Here is a 16,773-nt window from a genome sequence, read left to right on the forward strand (position 1 = left end):
AAGGGATGAGATCAGAATAAGCTTTTATTTCCAGTTCATCTGTTTAAAACGTCTGCAGCGCGTTTAAGCCCCAGCAAGAATGGGTGGGTTTCAGGCACTGCCAGTCCCCGGACGCGCTCCCTGTACCTTCCGCCTTCTCTTCCGGCAGGCTGCAATATTAAGCGCACTCCCTAAGAAATGCCGTTGAACTCCATGGGACTTCAGAGTAACTGGCTAGAGCTCCTTCCTGCCTGCTCCAGCGAACTCCTATGAAAAGAGACCTTTGAGGCCCGCCAGGCCCGGTGAGCAGCCTGGGCCAGAGAGCAGAGGGGCTGCCGCCCTTGCTGAGAGTCTGGGAGGCGCTCTGTCTACCTGCGGAGGTCCTGCCCGCAGGTGCTTCCCCGGCCTCGGGCGCGCAGACCTCTCCTCTCAGCCCAGCCCGCGACCGCCAAGTTGACTCGCGCTCTCTCTCTGTCTCTGTCCCCCTGCAGGTCGCTTCCAGGCGGGATGTGGTCGTCGCTGGTGGCGCTGGCGGCGCTGGCGTGCCTGGCGGAGGGCGTGCGCGGCGGCTACGGCCTGAGCCTGTTCGCCGGGCAGGCGGCGCCGCAGCCGGACCCCTGCTACGACGAGACCGGGCAGCCGCGCCGCTGCATCCCCGACTTCGTCAACGCCGCCTTCGGCAAGGAGGTGAAGGTGTCGAGCACGTGCGGCCGCCCGCAGGCCCGCTACTGCGTGCTGGCCGAGAAGGGCGAGGAGCGCAGCCGCTCGTGCCACCTGTGCGACGCCGCCGACCCCAAGCGCGCCCGGCCCGCCGCCTACCTGACCGACCTCAACAACCCGCACAACCTGACGTGCTGGCAGTCGGAGGCCTTCGTGCAGCACCCGCTCAACGTGACGCTGGCGCTGGCGCTGGGCAAGAAGTTCGAGGTGACCTACGTCAGCCTGCAGTTCTGCTCGCCGCGCCCGGAGTCCATGGCCATCTACAAGTCGATGGACGGCGGCAAGGCCTGGGTGCCCTTCCAGTTCTACTCCACGCAGTGCCGCAAGATGTACAACAAGCCCAGCCGCGCTCCCATCACCAAGCAGAACGAGCAGGAGGCCATCTGCACCGACTCGCACACCGACATGCGGCCCCTCTCCGGCGGCCTCATCGCCTTCAGCACCCTCGACGGCCGGCCCTCGGCCCACGACTTCGACAACTCGCCCGTCCTGCAGGACTGGGTCACGGCCACCGACATCAAGGTGGTCTTCAGCCGCCTCCACACCTTCGGCGACGAGAACGAGGACGACTCCCAGCTGGCCCGAGACTCCTACTACTACGCCGTCTCCGACCTGCAGGTGGGCGGCCGCTGCAAGTGCAACGGGCACGCTTCCCGCTGCGTCCGCGACCGCGACGACAACCTCGTCTGCGACTGCAAGCACAACACGGCGGGCCCCGAGTGCGACCGCTGCAAGCCCTTCCACTACGACCGGCCTTGGCAGAGGGCCACCGCCCGCGAGGCCAACGAGTGCGTCGGTGAGTCTGCCCAGGAGGGAGGAGGGGGAACCGCGGCTTGGACCGAGCGAGGCACACCTGCAGGAGAGGGAGGCGCAGGTCCAATAGATCGCGCCGCCTCACATTCCTTCAGGTGGACCATCCTGGTTTTCCGAAGCTCCACTACATTCTTTTTCTTAAAGTCTCCAAGCAAACAACCATAGCATAGTAACGAAGAGGGAGAGCCTTTCCACACCCCCCCCCCCCGTTTTGTGCATGGAAGGTGTGTTTCGTTTTCTTTTTTTAATGCAATGAACATCTATTACCTGAGGTCTGCAATGGGGCCTTCCGCATGCTGGCATCTCATTCTCCTGCACGCCTAGCCCAAGTCTCCTTCAGGTGCGCAACAGAATGAGGTGAAGTGAGAGGAAGAATCTTTGGATACTTTTAAGGCGCCTCTCTATTGAAATCTCTTAGGAAATAGAAAATGAGTACTGTGGTCTTGAACTTCTCTTCCCAGGGTGCTTCTTTTCTACTACATGGGAGAGCATTCGTCATGTATCCTCCATCTGCAGTCTGAAAGAACAATCTATTCCAGGGGTGGCCAACGGTCGCTCTCCAATGGCCAATGGCTGGGGCTGATGGGAGTTGTAGGCAAAAAACATCTGAAGAGCTAAAGCTGGCCACCCCTGATCTATTCTACCATCTTAGCATTGACCAACAAGTGGCCATCAGTCCTAAAGGGCAATGCTCTCCCATGGAGTCAGTTCATTCTTTGAGGGGCTAGCCAAGCACCTACATGGAGCAGCCTTCTGCAAGATTCCCACCTTCAACCACAGATAGATGGGAGGTACTTGTACTGATATGGGGTACTTTGCACATGCTCAGAGGTTTCCTCTTTTGTAGTATTCAGTTGAATTGTTTCTGGAGCTGACTCTGAACTGTAGCACTAAAACTGGTTCTGGTATTTACAGTCTCCAACTCATTTGAGTCCTGCCCTGAATGTCTGCCAGTGTCCTCATGACCTGCACTTAAAATACCCATACCTGTTTTGGGGAAATGAAACACTTCAGCAGTTGGTTGTTTTCAAAATTAAAATTTATTTAGCACCATTAGACAGATGGGACCTAGCTATGCAGATGCAGTGGGGAAGAAACTCTTGGCATAGAGGTTAACATGTCCTGCCTCAGCCTATCAATCTGTTTCTTTTATTAGAGCATTCTATCCTGCCTTCCTGATTAAAAAAAAAATTATCCTGAAGTGCTGGATTGGCCTCGTTTGAGCCTAAAAGTTAACTTGGGCTCTTTGGAATCATTAAGCAAATTAAGCCATGCTTTAGTTACGGTATGTTCTGTGGCCTGGCTGGAATAATCCTTTCTTAAATTAAGATAGAAAAGGTCTCAGTGTGATGCAAGTTAGCCTGTTGGACTAGGACCTGGATTCAAATCTCCATTCAACCAAGGAAGTTCACGATGTGATCTTGGGCCAGTAAGACTAAATAGATCCAGGTAGGCAGCTGTGACGGCCTGAAACAACAGAAGAAAATCGAGTAGCCTCTTTAAGAAGGAGCCCTGTGGCACAGAGTAGTATTGCAGTCCAAGCTCAGCTCACAACCCGAGTTCGATCCCGGTGACTTGGGGACTACCTTCACCTTCACCTTTTAGCACCTTTAAGGCCAACAAAATTTTATTCAGAATGTAAGCTTTTGTGTGCATGCAGACAATGAAAGGGGGTACAGTGAGCAGAGTGAGACAATGAAAGGGGGTACAGTGAGCAGAGTTGCATATAGCTGGTGGGTAGTGATTAAGTATGCAAAACAGTACCAAGTCAGAATCTATGCCAAAATAGTAATTGAAATAACAACCAGTTTGGTTTAGATACCATTTGTTGTGTTGGACAACAGCAAAGTCACTAAACATGTCAGGATTGGTGAGAGTGTCACAGGCAATAAATGCAGAATCTGTTAACTGCTCTATGGCTCCTCAAGGCTGGATTAAACTGTGAACATGTGTTTTTTTAGAGGTGTAACTGTCCACCTAGTTTACTTTTTAACATGCAGCATACATGATAAACATCATTCCAGTTTGCCAATACAAAAAAAAATACAATAGAATATAGTGGAAGATGGGTTTAGAATATGTAATGAGATAAACAGCCAATATCCCTTATTTAACATTGCCAATACAAAAAAACATTACTGTGGATTGTACTCTCTACTTGGAGAGAATGGGTTTAGCACATGTAATGAGATAAGAAACCAATATCCCTGTTCAGTCCCCCGGAGGCGTTTGTTCCTAAATCAGTAAGGGTGAATATGCTGCCTTGGGCCCCTTGAAGCAAGGACAAGGTAAAAATGCTAGCCAGACAGGAGGGGACTGTGCTGACACACGGAACACATATTCAAAAGTGCTAGATTTGTGCTAGATTTCCAGTATGAACCCTGGCTGAAACCGAGTCATAAAATAGTACTATCATTGTTCGTCCATGTGCATAAAAGAGCCGCTTAAGAAATAGACCTTCTTAGATGTCATTTTTCGTAGCATGAAGGCTCCATGTTACCTTTCCGTGGCTCGCCCAATCCTGAGCGGCACAGAAGTCTTGTCATTAAAAGAAAGAAAAGGGGTTGCACCTTTAGGCTTTCGGGGCTGACTCCAGAGGGATGACCAGCGAAAGACTTACATGTCCTGCACATGCGTGAAGCACTTCTGAATGTCTGCGGCAATTTTGGTGAAAGATGTCCGGGGTTCCTCGTATCACGCAGTTCATTCATGCCCTCGTTTTCAGCCCAGCTGACCTCAAATAGGCTTCAGTCCAAGTATTTCGACAACTTAAATTAAGCCTAGCAGGAAATTAATTTCCCGTGCTTCCCTCCCAAGTTAAGACCCCCCCTTCCCCCAATTCATTGTAGCCTTTTATTTCGAGGGAGGGGAGGGGAAAACAGGTAAAATTATGGGCTGAGTCTCTGGAGGGGTGAAATGAGCCTACCCAACCCTCTTTTACCAGTTCGCTATTATTCATGTCTCATTTCCCAAGGGTAGAATCCGAAGGGCAGGTGGGCGAATTGGCCAGCTGCGAAGGAGGCAGCAGGAAGCTCTTCTGCCAGAGCAGAGGGAATGACCTTGCAGAGGATGTCTCGGAAGCCGCGAGGGGGTTTTTGGAGCAGCCGCCGTGCTGGGGCTCTCTCTCCACCCGTGGCCACAGCCTCTCCGACGGCCAATTCCTCTTGCTTTGCAGCGGGCTCTTGAAAGAGTGTATGCCCCCTGAAGCTAAACTCCTCAACTGCTCAGAATAGTAAACCAAGTCGCTCCCGCAATTTTGCCAAGATCTGGACCAGACACTTTTACTGGACCCAGCTGAACCAAAGAAAAGACACCTTCTGCCTCTTCCAGTGCATTCTTGTGGCCGGGCAGACCGGCCAAAGGCTGAGACAGAATCGCGGCTCCTCGGCGCAGGGCTAGAACCAGACAAGAGCACTTGGGAGAGGCGGGGAACAGCAAGAGAGACGGAGACCGCTGGAGGCTTGATGCCTTCCAAGGGATCCCAGATTAACAAAAATGCCAAATTAGATCGGGATTATCTCAAGTGCGGTGACAGGTTTGTAATATGGCCGAACTTTTTTTTTTTTTTTTTTTTAAACATAAACTGAATGTAAAATAATTCAGAAGCGTTTGGGGGAAATGAGATGCTCTTGTGGCTACTTGTTTTCAAAATCTAACGTTATTTATTTCTTTAGCACCTCAGTCCTCCTAAACATATCGATTTAGAGACAGCTTCAGTTGGAAAAAATGCATTATTTTGAGGACATCAGAAGACCGGCTTTCCGCCCAGGCAAGCCCAATATTGTCAGCTCTAGGCAGCGAAGCAAGCAGGCCTCAGATTCAGCGGGAGCTCCTGAACTGTTGGGTTGTTTATTTCCATCGATTTCCAGGCCGCCTTTCCCATAGTGGGCTCAGGGTGGCTTCCAACACAATAAAACAATCAAATCAATTTAAAACAATTAAAACAGTTAAATAGTTTAAAATTAAGACAGAAGTCATAACTCACATTAGGTGGGGTGGCAAAGATGGTATTTAACAGATTGATTTGGCTTGCTTGTCCCAACCAAGGTGTTCAAATCCCAGCAGCGTTGGTTTCAAAGAATCAGTACAGTGCAGTCGGTGCAGGGGGGACGCCCTTCTGCCTCAGCCACAGGCCTTTCTGAGAGTTCCTCCACCTCCTTCTGAGAGTTCCACCTCCTTGTCCATTGAATAGTATGTGCAGCTGCATAACAATCCCTGGATGAGCTCCACCACCTATTTTTCTACAAAACGATCCCTGCTAGCAAGTATTTGGTTTGGAGACCTCCTTGAAATACCAGCAGTTTGGAAGACAGGGGCAAGCTTTATTCAGCCACCTCTCTGAATATCCTCCAGGCTCCCAGTTGGGGTCAGTCACCAGAGGTCACCATGACTTCCAGGTGCATGCATGCACACACACAAAAATTACACACAGAGAGAGAAAGACTCTACTCTGGAGAACCAGTTAGATCCCCCACTCCTCCACATAAAGCCATGAGGGGGTCTTGGGTCAGTCACAGTTCTCTCAGAACTCTCTTAGCCCCGCCTCCCTCACAGGATGTCTCTTGTGGCGAGAAAAAGGCAATTGTAAGCTGCTCTGAGACTCCTTCGGGTAGTGAAGAGCAGATTATAAAATCAACTTTTCTTCTTCTAAATTCTGAATAAGGCTCATTTACACATATTGAATTACATTGTTTAATAGACTGGGTGCTGTTGCTTTGGCTTTCATTTGTAAGATAAAGCAGCAGCACATTCACAGTTTTATTTATTCAATTAGATCATAATCAGATGTGACTTTAGAGACTTCTAATTTCTTTGCTCTTGAACACCAAGAATAATAAAACAAATATTGGCAGCACTTACTAGTTTGTTTGGGTCACTGTCTTCCTTTAGAAAATGAATACAGCTACATATGCTGTAATTTATTCCAAATACAAGCATGGAGATTGCAAAATGTCTGCTGGATTCTTGTTCTACTGAGACACTAGTTCTCACACTTTGGTAGATTCCCCCACCTGCTCTAAACATAGTACCACTTTATACAATCAGTAAGCTTACCTGTATGAATATATTCTTTTTGTGTGTGTTTTTTATACTGCTTAGCTTACTTAAAATATGCAGATTTTTATTTGCATATTTTAAGTAAGCTAAGCAGTATAATTTGTTATTGTTATTTCGCAACCTATAGATAATATAGTATAACTTTAGACTAATTCCTCAGTCCAACTTCTTGAGTTGCTTATTGATTCCTCCTCTGCATTCAACTGCAAGCAGAATTGAAATGGGAGCTCTACACAGCACTTAAGAGTGCTATATTTCTCACAAAAAGCCATCCCTACAATCAAAATAGTCCATATTTTTGAAAGTAAATATTCCTTAGCAATCTTCTTTCTTCAATCCTCCTTTTTTCTTTTTTGTTTTGTTTTCAGACTAATTATTTCCTGTTCTTTCCAAGTCTTACTGATACCCCCCACTCCTTAGACACTGATTAATCTAAGGTTAATGATCAGAATTTGCTCAATTGGTTGTGGTGGGGGGATAAATGTGACTTTTTCTTGATAGTCTAAGTTAGGGGTGGCCAAATTTGTTTAATGTTAGAGCCACACAAAATAAATGTCAGATGTTTGAGAGCCATGAGACATGAACATCAGATGTTTGAGGGAGGTGGAAGGAAAGCAACTTTAACTTTAAATGCTTTCTCCAAGCTGCCAGCTGGCTTGGCTTTGAGACGTGATTTAAAGAGACAAATATATTATCCAAGCTGGCTGACAGGGCGACTGGGCTTTGAGAGCCCTACAATATGTGTGAAAGAATCATATGCAGCTCCTAAGCCACAGTTTGGTCACCCATGGTCTAAGCCATTGCTTATAAGTCTTATTTAACTGTTTATGACTGTAATAGCACAGCTTTTACCGCCGCACAAGCTAGGCTACATGTTTTTACAGTTTCTTGACTGAATGATACGCGGTAGAGGGAGGTGAGGGGAACTTTTCGAACGTTATTACCCCGCCTTCCCTTTGAAAACATCTTAAGTGTTACCAGCGGTGCCGGGCCGGGCCGGGCCGCGCCGGAGCGGAGCGGAGTCAAGTGGAGAGTGGCAGCAGGCGGCGTGAGTTGCAGCGGGCTGTGCTCGAGCAGCGGGAGGCGTGAGCCGAGCCGGCCGAGGGCCGTGTGCTGGGCGTGACTGAGGCTGAGGAGCTGAGTCGTGGGCCTGAGTTGTGGGCCGGAGGAGATGAACGAGGAGACCAGCGAGGGGCCGATGGCGGTGTCGACGGTAGTGACAGTAACAACATCGGATGAGCTGTGGGCGGCGACGGAGTTTGGGAGGGGAACGGAACCATTGCCTCGATCCTCCACTCACTCCCCCCCCCCCCGTGTGGGGAGCGACCGTGAACGGCGAGCCGGGGCTTGACGGGTGGCTTGAAGGGTCTGGGGGAACATCGGAAGGGGGTTGAGTCGTTGACAGGCTGGTTAGCGCGGCGGCTGTGTGACGAAGGGGACGCAGGGAGGCTCATACCCCCCTGGGCCCCCGAGGTTGTGCAGTAAGTCGCTCAGGTCTGCCAGTCGGCCAGATAGTCGGCATAAGAACACCCCAACAACCTCCTATCCATCTACTTACTTCTCAACAACCTCCCATTTACCGCTCTGAAAGAACAGGCTCCATATGGATACCAGTACGCCCGAAGACAAGGACAAGGCAAAAATAAGAACACTGCACCTCATAGGCATCAGCACTTTAAAACTATCGCACTTTATTCAACTGTTTACATCCCCTGTCCTAATCCCTCACTCCAGCAGATCTAAACTGCCAATTTAATGATAATACTGATTGTGGTTTTATTGGTTATTTAAATTAGATTGTTGATTATTGGCTAAATTGAAAGTTTGAATTGTGGCAAGTTAATTAGGGAAGAATATTTATTGGGAGGGTTTTTTATAATTAATGAGCTTTTAGAACTAAAACTGATTTGTGGCAAATTAATTAGGGAAGGATATTTATTGGGAGGGTTTTTTATAATTAATGAGCTTTTAGAACTAAACTAATTAAATTTTAGCTAATAATTTGTGGGAAGATTTAGGGTAGGGTTTTAGTTAAATAGCTATTTAGTTTGATTGGCAGATTAGCTTTTTATAGATAGATTGGCTGGAAGGAGGAGGGTGGAGGAGAGGGCAGCTTTAACCATCCCATCGAACTAGGTGGACATTAACAGGAGATGACTGGCCTGGGGATTCCAGTACTCCTGGGGAGGGGAAGGTATGACGGTGGGACTAGGCAGAATTATAAGGGAAGGAGATCGAGACATAATAGTGCTCGACCCCCTTCCAGCCTTCGTCCCATCCCGACGGTGACAGGTAGTAGGGCCAGGCTGAATCACTCGCCTCCGTCACTGGCGTTATACAATGCCAGGTCCATTAACAATAAGACCTCTGTCCTTCGGGAGTTCCTGTCCGAACAGGATATGGACCTGGCATGCGTGACCGAGACCTGGGTGCGTGAGGGGGAGACGGTAGCTCTCTCCCAGATGACCCCCCCCCCCAGGATACTCGGTCTTTCACCAGTCACGGACTAGCGGGCAGGGGGGAGGGGTGGCACTACTCATATGAGAGGCTTACTCCTTTAGGGCTCTTCCGGCCCCGGAGATTCCGGGCATTGAATGTGCTGGCCTGATGTGGGATGTTGGGGAGGGGTTGGTGATCTGGCTGGTGTACCGACCGCCTAACGCACCGGCCGGCGCCTCACCATCCTTGGTGGAGGCTGCGGCGGGCTGGGCGTTGGAGTGCCCAAGGCTTCTGGTCTTGGGTGACTTCAATGTCCATGCCGATGACGCGGCCTCCAGCCAGGCGAGGGACCTGGTGTCATCCATGGTGACACTAGGACTCTCCCAGGTTGTTACAACGCCCACTCATCAGGCAGGACACATGTTAGACCTGGTCTTCACGGCCGGAATATCAGTGAACGATATTGCAATGGAAGCAGTGCCATGGTCGGATCACTTTGCCCTTAAGGCTCGTATGGATGTGTCACCCAAAACCTGTTTAGGCGGAGAGCGTATTTTAGCTCACCCGCGGAGCCTAATGGACCCGGAACGGTTCCTAATGGCCCTACGGGATACCTGGCCCACTGGTGATTCCCTGGATGATCTGGTAGAGTCCTGGAACGATGGACTCTCCAGAGCCATTGAGGTGATCGCACCCAGGCGCCCTCTGCACCCCCGCTCGAAGCCGTTGCCCTGGTTTAACCGGGAGCTGTGACAATTAAAGCGGGGACTCAGACGACTGGAGAGGCAATGGCAGCGTACTCGTGATGAAGTGACCCGAACATCTTACAGAGAGAGTTTGAAGGCCTATGAGATGGCAATCAAATCCACAAAGAAAGCATTCTTTGCAGCTAAGATTGCGTCCGCAACTTTGCGCCCGGCACAACTATTCGATATAATTCAAGGACTTACAACGCTGCCGCAAGGCAGACCAAATTCTATTTAATTGGAAATAGGCTGCGAGGCTTTTGCGAAATTTTTTGCGGATAAAATCGCATCACTCCGCCCCGACCTCCCTGCCAGTTTTGAGACAGTTAGTGAAACTGAGGCCCCGAGCCTGTCTTCGGATTATACTCTGGATGGTTTTAGCCCCCTCAGCCTGGAGGAAGTTGACAGGATTCTCTTATCTGCTCGCCCAACAACTTGTAAATTGGATCCATGCCCCTCCTGGCTTATTAAATCCTGCCAGAGGGACCTTAGATATCCTGTACGGGATATCATAAATAGATCCCTGACGGAAGGGCATTTTCCAACGCCGCTCAAAGAGGCAGTGGTCCATCCCATCCTAAAAAAAAATCTTTAGACCCGGCCCATTTGGCACATTATCGGCCGGTCTCAAATTTGCCCTTTTTGGGCAAACTTATTGAGAGGGCAGTGGTGATACAGTTACAGACCTTCCTGGAGGACGCTTCCGTCCTTGACCCATTTCAGTCCGGCTTTCACCCGGGTCATGGGGCGGAGACGGTGTTGGTTGCCCTGGTAGATGACCTTCAACGGCATCTGGATTGGGGTGGCTCGGCAGTGCTGATGTTGTTGGACCTATCGGCTGCGTTCGATACGGTTGACCATCGGCTACTGACGTGCCGCCTTGCCGATGCAGGGATTCAGGGGTTGGCTTTACAGTGGCTTTCCTCTTTCCTTGAAGGTCGGGGACAAAGGGTCGCGATCGAGGGGGAGCTATCCCGGAGGTGCACACTCGATTGTGGTGTGCCCCAAGGGGCGGTTCTCTCCCCGATGTTATTCAATATCTATATGCGACCCCTTGCCCAGATTGCCTGAAGGTATGGGCTGGGGTGTCACCAGTATGCTGATGACATCCAGCTCTATCTGCTGATGGACGGCCGACCGGTCTGCGCCCCAGAAAATCTGGATTGGGCACTACAGGCCATGGCTGAGTGGCTCAGACTGAGTGGATTGAGACTAAATCCTGCGAAGACAGAGGTCCTTTGCTTGGGTCGTCGGGGACCGGGGGGGGGGAATCCCCCTGCCAGTTTTTGATGGTGCGCCGCTGATGGCGGCGGACAGGGTCAAGAGCCTGGGGGTACTATTGGAGCCTTCTTTAAAGATGGAGGCTCAGATAGCAGCCACTGACAAGTCCGCGTTTTTTCATCTTAGGCGGGCAAGGCAGTTGGCCCCCTTCCTGGAGCGCAACGACCTAGCAACAGTGATCCATGCTACGGTCACCTTGAGGTTGGACTACTCCAATGCCCTCTACATGGGGCTGCCCCTGTGCCGAACTCAGAAATTGCAGCTGGTGCAGAATGCCGCGGCCCGGCTATTATTGGGTCTCCCAAAATGGGGACACATTTGGCCAGGTCTTCGGACCCTGCACTGGCTTCCAGTGATGTACCGAGTTCGGTACAAGGTGCTGGTCATTACCTTTAAAGCCATATATGGCCTGGGACATGCCTACCTGAAAGACCATCTCTCCCCACATGTTCCCCAGAGAGTACTGAGATCGGGAACCCAAAATCTTCTCGCTATCCCTGGGCCAAAAGAAGCCCACTTAAAATCCACTAGAGACAGGGCCTTCTCTGTTAATGCCCCTACATGGTGGAATCAGCTGCCAGAGGAGGTGAGGGCCCTGCGGGACCTTGTTCAGTTCCGCAGGGCCTTTAAGACGACCCTCTTCTGGCTAGCTTACACCTAGCTGAGATGAGAAACTAAATGTAGCTTTGCTAGACTCCTGTTTTACACATTTTTGGAATGTTTAATGGTTTTAAGGTTTTAACAGTTTTAAATGTTTTAATTGTTTATATATTCAAATACTTGTTTAACTTTATGTTTGACTAATTGTTGGGAGCCGCCCTGAGCCACTTGTGGGAAGGGCGGGATACAAATCATAAATAAATAAATAAATATTTTAATAAGGGCAAACCACACAGAACTTTGACAACTACAAAGGGTAAAACAGGTAGTTAACAACCTCCCTCCAGCAAGATCTGGTCATTTACAGTGGATTCATGAATGCTAGAGAAACAGAAAAGGACTGAAGATTTAAAGATACTATAGCTCTGAGAAGATTCAGTTGCACTTGACAGTCCATACGGGACTGTCCGATATTGCAATTGTATTTTTAAAAATCCGCTCAAATCAGAGCTGAAAGACAGAAAAGCATCACTAAAATACTAAACTGCAATGAGGTAACTGTGCCACTATCATGATAGTCCATAAAATTTAATGAACATGTCATGGTAATTGTAGAGTGAAAGTACAGTCCTTTTTTAAAAAAAATATTTTTATAGTTTATTAAATTAATATATTGTGTACAAGCCTGTTACCATACAAAAGAAAATATTATTAAAACAGAAGTCGAAGGCAGTGTTTTCACTAATTATATATACATTCAAATTCCATTATCTCTATTCACCATTTACTACATTCACCTTCACTATTACATTACAAATTAAACCCATTTATCCTTTTCACTTGCACTCAAGGAAAACTCATTAAAGATATTTTATCGATGACGCTTGACACCTTGCATAATACTTTACTTCCATACACCTTTAACCATCTGTATGACCTGCCCCCCTAGTCTAACTATTTGCTTTGACATTCCATTCAGCAGCACCATCCAATTATGAATCCTCCATTTTTGGTATTTCTTTCCTATTAAATCCTCCATTTTTGGTATTTCTTCCGTTTACGCCAATTTCTCTCTTGGTTATTTAAAACCTCTCTTAGTTTTTGAGTTAAATGCCTAATTATCCATAATATCTCTTTCATTTTTTATTTTTCTGACCTCTAGATCTAATAAGTTTCTCCCTTTCCCTTCTCCAAACTACATCTTTGATCTGTTTCCTTATGTCTCTTGAATGTATTTCTCTAAGTGAGCCATTCTTTTTTAGCTTTAGAGAGTTTAACCTATATATATATTTAATTTCCCTCTCAGGTTTTTTTTGTTCTTTTTCCAGCGTGGGGGTCAATGTTTCCACTACTGAACAAAATAAATCCTCATTTATTTCTTCTGATATGCTTAAAAATCTTGAAGTATATTTTACCTTATACATGTCTGATCTAGTAATCCTGTTCTCTGATTCTTCCTGTTTAATTTCCAAGTCACCTGTACCTTGCTCCTTTAGTATTTGTTTTGTGTCAATAGAATTTTTTGTTTGTGTCAACTTTGTCATATCCGTTTTTATGTCCTTCAGTCCATTTTCTAATCCATCAAGCTTAAATTTTAATCCCCCTATCTGTTCCATTAAATTGTTCTGCATCTGATTTAATGCCCCCATAAAAAAGTCTTCAAAAGATGACTGAAATATTTTGAGAGCATCCTGCGACAACATGATTCCCTCTATCATTGAGTTAAGCAGGAGAAATTCAAATTATCATATAATAATATAGAATGAAGACACCAATACAGAGATTTAGTATCCCTTTACCAACTAGTCTAAATCAACTTCTTCCCCAAGCAATAATGGTTCATGTTCAACTGATTTCAATAATTATTCATTATTTGCCTTCCTTTTGCACCACTTAACCCTTTCAAACACTCCACTCACTACCTCTTGCAGACTACATACACTCACTTCTTCATTCATTCTCCATCCTAATCCTTTCTCATTAACCATACACTTTTACTTAGACCCACACACATTCACACACTTTTGTAAATTATACAGTGATAGACTAACAGCATTTAATTCCTTGCTTTCCCTCTCTTTCTTCTTTCTTCCTTCAGTCCTTCTGTTTCCCCTTTCTTCCTGTTCTTCTTTGTCCGTTTTCCCCCTTTTTGTCTTTCTGGTCTTTCTAGTCTTTAAATTTCTTCTTCCAAGTTACTTATATTATATTGATCAAACTCAGTCTTTTAATGAACTATTCACTATTCTACAGCTCTTAGACAAAAAAAATAGTCCACCTAATCCTTAATATAAATCAGATCTTCTATAACATTGTATATTTTCTCCCATCCGATCTCCACAACACGTAGCAATCTTTACACACAGTGTTTTAAATGAGTCTTTAGTTTTAGGCAAGTTTCAAGAAGTTTACTTTCTAACTCGAGGTCTTTCCACTCTTGTAGCACAGGGTTGTCACTTTCTGCCTCCTCTCTTTTCCACGCCCTTCAACAGTTATGGTGTTTGTTAGCCACGGAGAGGAGGTGAGACAGGGAAAGAAAAAATCAGTTTGTTCCTTCGGTGCCAAATCCGCTGCTGCTGCCACCGCCCACCTCCTTTCCTCCTTCCTCCGACTTTGTTCCTCTGCTCCTCTTGCCAGCCACAAAGTAGTTGTCTCAAAGTAGTTCTCTCAGCCACACCCACATACACGACCGAGGCAAGCCCAATTTGCAGCCATAACAAAAAGCGCCTTACTTCAGGTATATACTGTCCTTTTTTTTTCCTTTTCGTCTCCTCTTAGTCTTCTGTTTTTGGGTTAGTTTCATTTACTTTCACCAAACGCCCTCCATCTTCACCTCTGTCTCCGGTAGCTGAGACTCTCTCACCTAATGGCGCACGATGCGGTTGGGGCAAAGGGAGGGTAGAAAAGCCAGGAACCTAAAAGTTCCCCCGTGCCTCTCCCCAAGACCCCTTCTGCTAGCAATGCTCCTCCGACGGGAGCTTGCTGGGTCCTAAAACCCCCCAAGCCGCACGGTTCGATCCGTTCCTGCCCTGATGGCTTGAAACGCGACTGCTTCGTCTCGCTGTAACCGGAAGTGCCTCGAAAGTACAGTCCTAAGTACTTAATAAGGAGTTCAAGCTTGGGGAGATCTTGAAAAAATATTTCCAGGGATTAGGGAACTTGTTTTGCAGAATGAGATGCAAAGTTTGCTGATGAAGAATGTTCAACTTGGGCATTTTACTGCTGAAAACACTTAACATATATTGTGAGACAGATGCAATACTTCCCAAGTCTGTGGCTGGGCTCAAGTTGAAAACTAATTCAGAAGCCACAGCAAGAGATCTGCAAAATATATCTTTTCACAGTCAGTGCTGGGAAAACCAATGCCTTTGTACAATATTGTGTTAGCTCTAGCTATGATATCACGCTATGGAAATAAAGCCAAATAAGCATATGGATTACCTCTTTGAGCCAGTACAGCTCTAAACCTTGAAACCTCTGCATCATCAGGTTAAAATTCAGATCTCCTTTTGACTGCAGGGCTGGATTAACAATTAGGCAGAGTAGGCACTGGCCTATGTGGCCCCATGACTTTAGGGGCCCTGGTCTGGTTTGCTTCTCCAGGGCCATGGGGAGAAGCCCAGGGAGATCAGAGTGTGTATTTGCATTGCCTTGCAAAAGCCCAGGGAGATTTGACAGTCTGTTTCCTTTCAAAAGCTCAGGGGGTTGAAAAAGACTCATATGCACCTTGACTCCACTGGTCTGTCTTTGGGGGTGGGGAGAAAGAAAGACATGCCTAGTAAAAACCCAGGGAGATTGTCTCTGGAAGTTGTGTGTGTGCCCTTAAATCTCACTGTATGGGCCAGACAAGCAGGCAGAGCAATGTGGCTCTGTGAAGCACGTGTGAAAAAAGGAAGAAAAGTGTGTGTTTGGAGTAAAATTCCACTGCCCTAGGCTGTTTTCCTGTTAGTCCGGAGAAGTTGTGGAAATGCAACAAAGGCTTACATTCATCAATTCCTGTGAGTAAATTGCCCTAGTGAGATCTTTATTTTGGCTGCTCTGTGTGTGTGTGTGTGAGAGAGAGAGAGAGGAAGTGCAGCCAGCTGTTGGGGGGAATGAGGAAATGAAGATTCTATTCAGAGGAACTTCCCTGCTTTATTTTTATTTATTTTAGGGAATGGGAAAGTCTCCTGGCTCCACCCCCAAAGTCCGTAGATATTTTTGAGTTGGATCTGGCAACCTTAACACAGGCAAGGTGTTTTTATTCAAATGATTCAGACTGACTTGAATTAATCAGAAACGAGCAGCATTTACTGTATCTTGTGATCATTGGTAAATTGATAGTGTTCACTGATCAAGATCTAAGCATCATAGTCTTTCACCAAGCATGGACTAGCGGGGGGGGGGGCGGGGGGGGCGGGGAGGGGTGGCTTTTTTCGTACTCCTTCCTTACTCCTTCCAGGTGTTCCTGTCATAGAGTGCATCGACTTGCTGTGGGACATTGAAGAGAGTTTGGCAATCTGGCTGGTGTACCATCTGCCTAATGCCAGTGCCTTACCGTTCCTGATGGAAGCTGTAGCAGGTTGGGCTTTGGAGTACCCTCAATTTATAATCTTGGGTGACTTCAATGTCCATGCTGAGGACGTAGCCTCTAGTCGAGTGGCGGACCTAGTGTCTTCCATGGTGGCACTAGGACTCTCCAAATATATAACACCCCACCCCCACCAGGCCAGGCACATGCTAGATTTGATCTTTGCAACGGGAGCTGTAGTGGACAGGATATTTATGGATGCAGTGCCATGGTCGGACCACTATGCCCTGAGGGCCCGAGTGAATATCCCATTCTTGTCCTGTTTAGGTGGTGAGTAGGTTTTAGCTCGCTCTCAAAGTCAGATGGATCCAATGCAGTTTCAGATGTTATCAAAGATTTCAGGTTTTCACGGCTGGTAACATCATTAGGGTTTGTAGAAACTTTCGGGATCAAGTGCCGTGTTCTACTGGAGAAAGTTTTCCTTCCAGACGTTTCGTTCTCAGCTGCGGAGAACATCCTCAGTGGCATTGCAGCCGGAGCAGGCGCTCAGACCTTCTTGGCTGTTGTGCATTGAGTGGGGCCAGGGTGTCAGAACTTGTATCTTTGCTGCTGGTCCTCTATAATGTGACC

General features: G+C 47.4%; 1 protein-coding gene across 1 annotated transcript in view; it reads left to right on the forward strand.

Annotated features, from left to right (window-relative positions):
* The first annotated feature begins 486 nt into the window (after window positions 1-486).
* The window catches only part of NTN1 (netrin 1), a 623,591-nt gene continuing 607,304 nt past the window's right edge, over window positions 487-16,773 (forward strand). Inside the window, exon 1 of the mRNA XM_060252655.1 lies at window positions 487-1,495. Coding sequence (XP_060108638.1) covers window positions 487-1,495 — 1,009 coding nt within the window. The remainder of the gene's footprint in view (window positions 1,496-16,773) is intronic.

The sequence above is a fragment of the Heteronotia binoei genome, chromosome 13, assembly GCF_032191835.1.
Source record: "Heteronotia binoei isolate CCM8104 ecotype False Entrance Well chromosome 13, APGP_CSIRO_Hbin_v1, whole genome shotgun sequence".
NCBI lineage: Eukaryota > Metazoa > Chordata > Lepidosauria > Squamata > Gekkonidae > Heteronotia > Heteronotia binoei.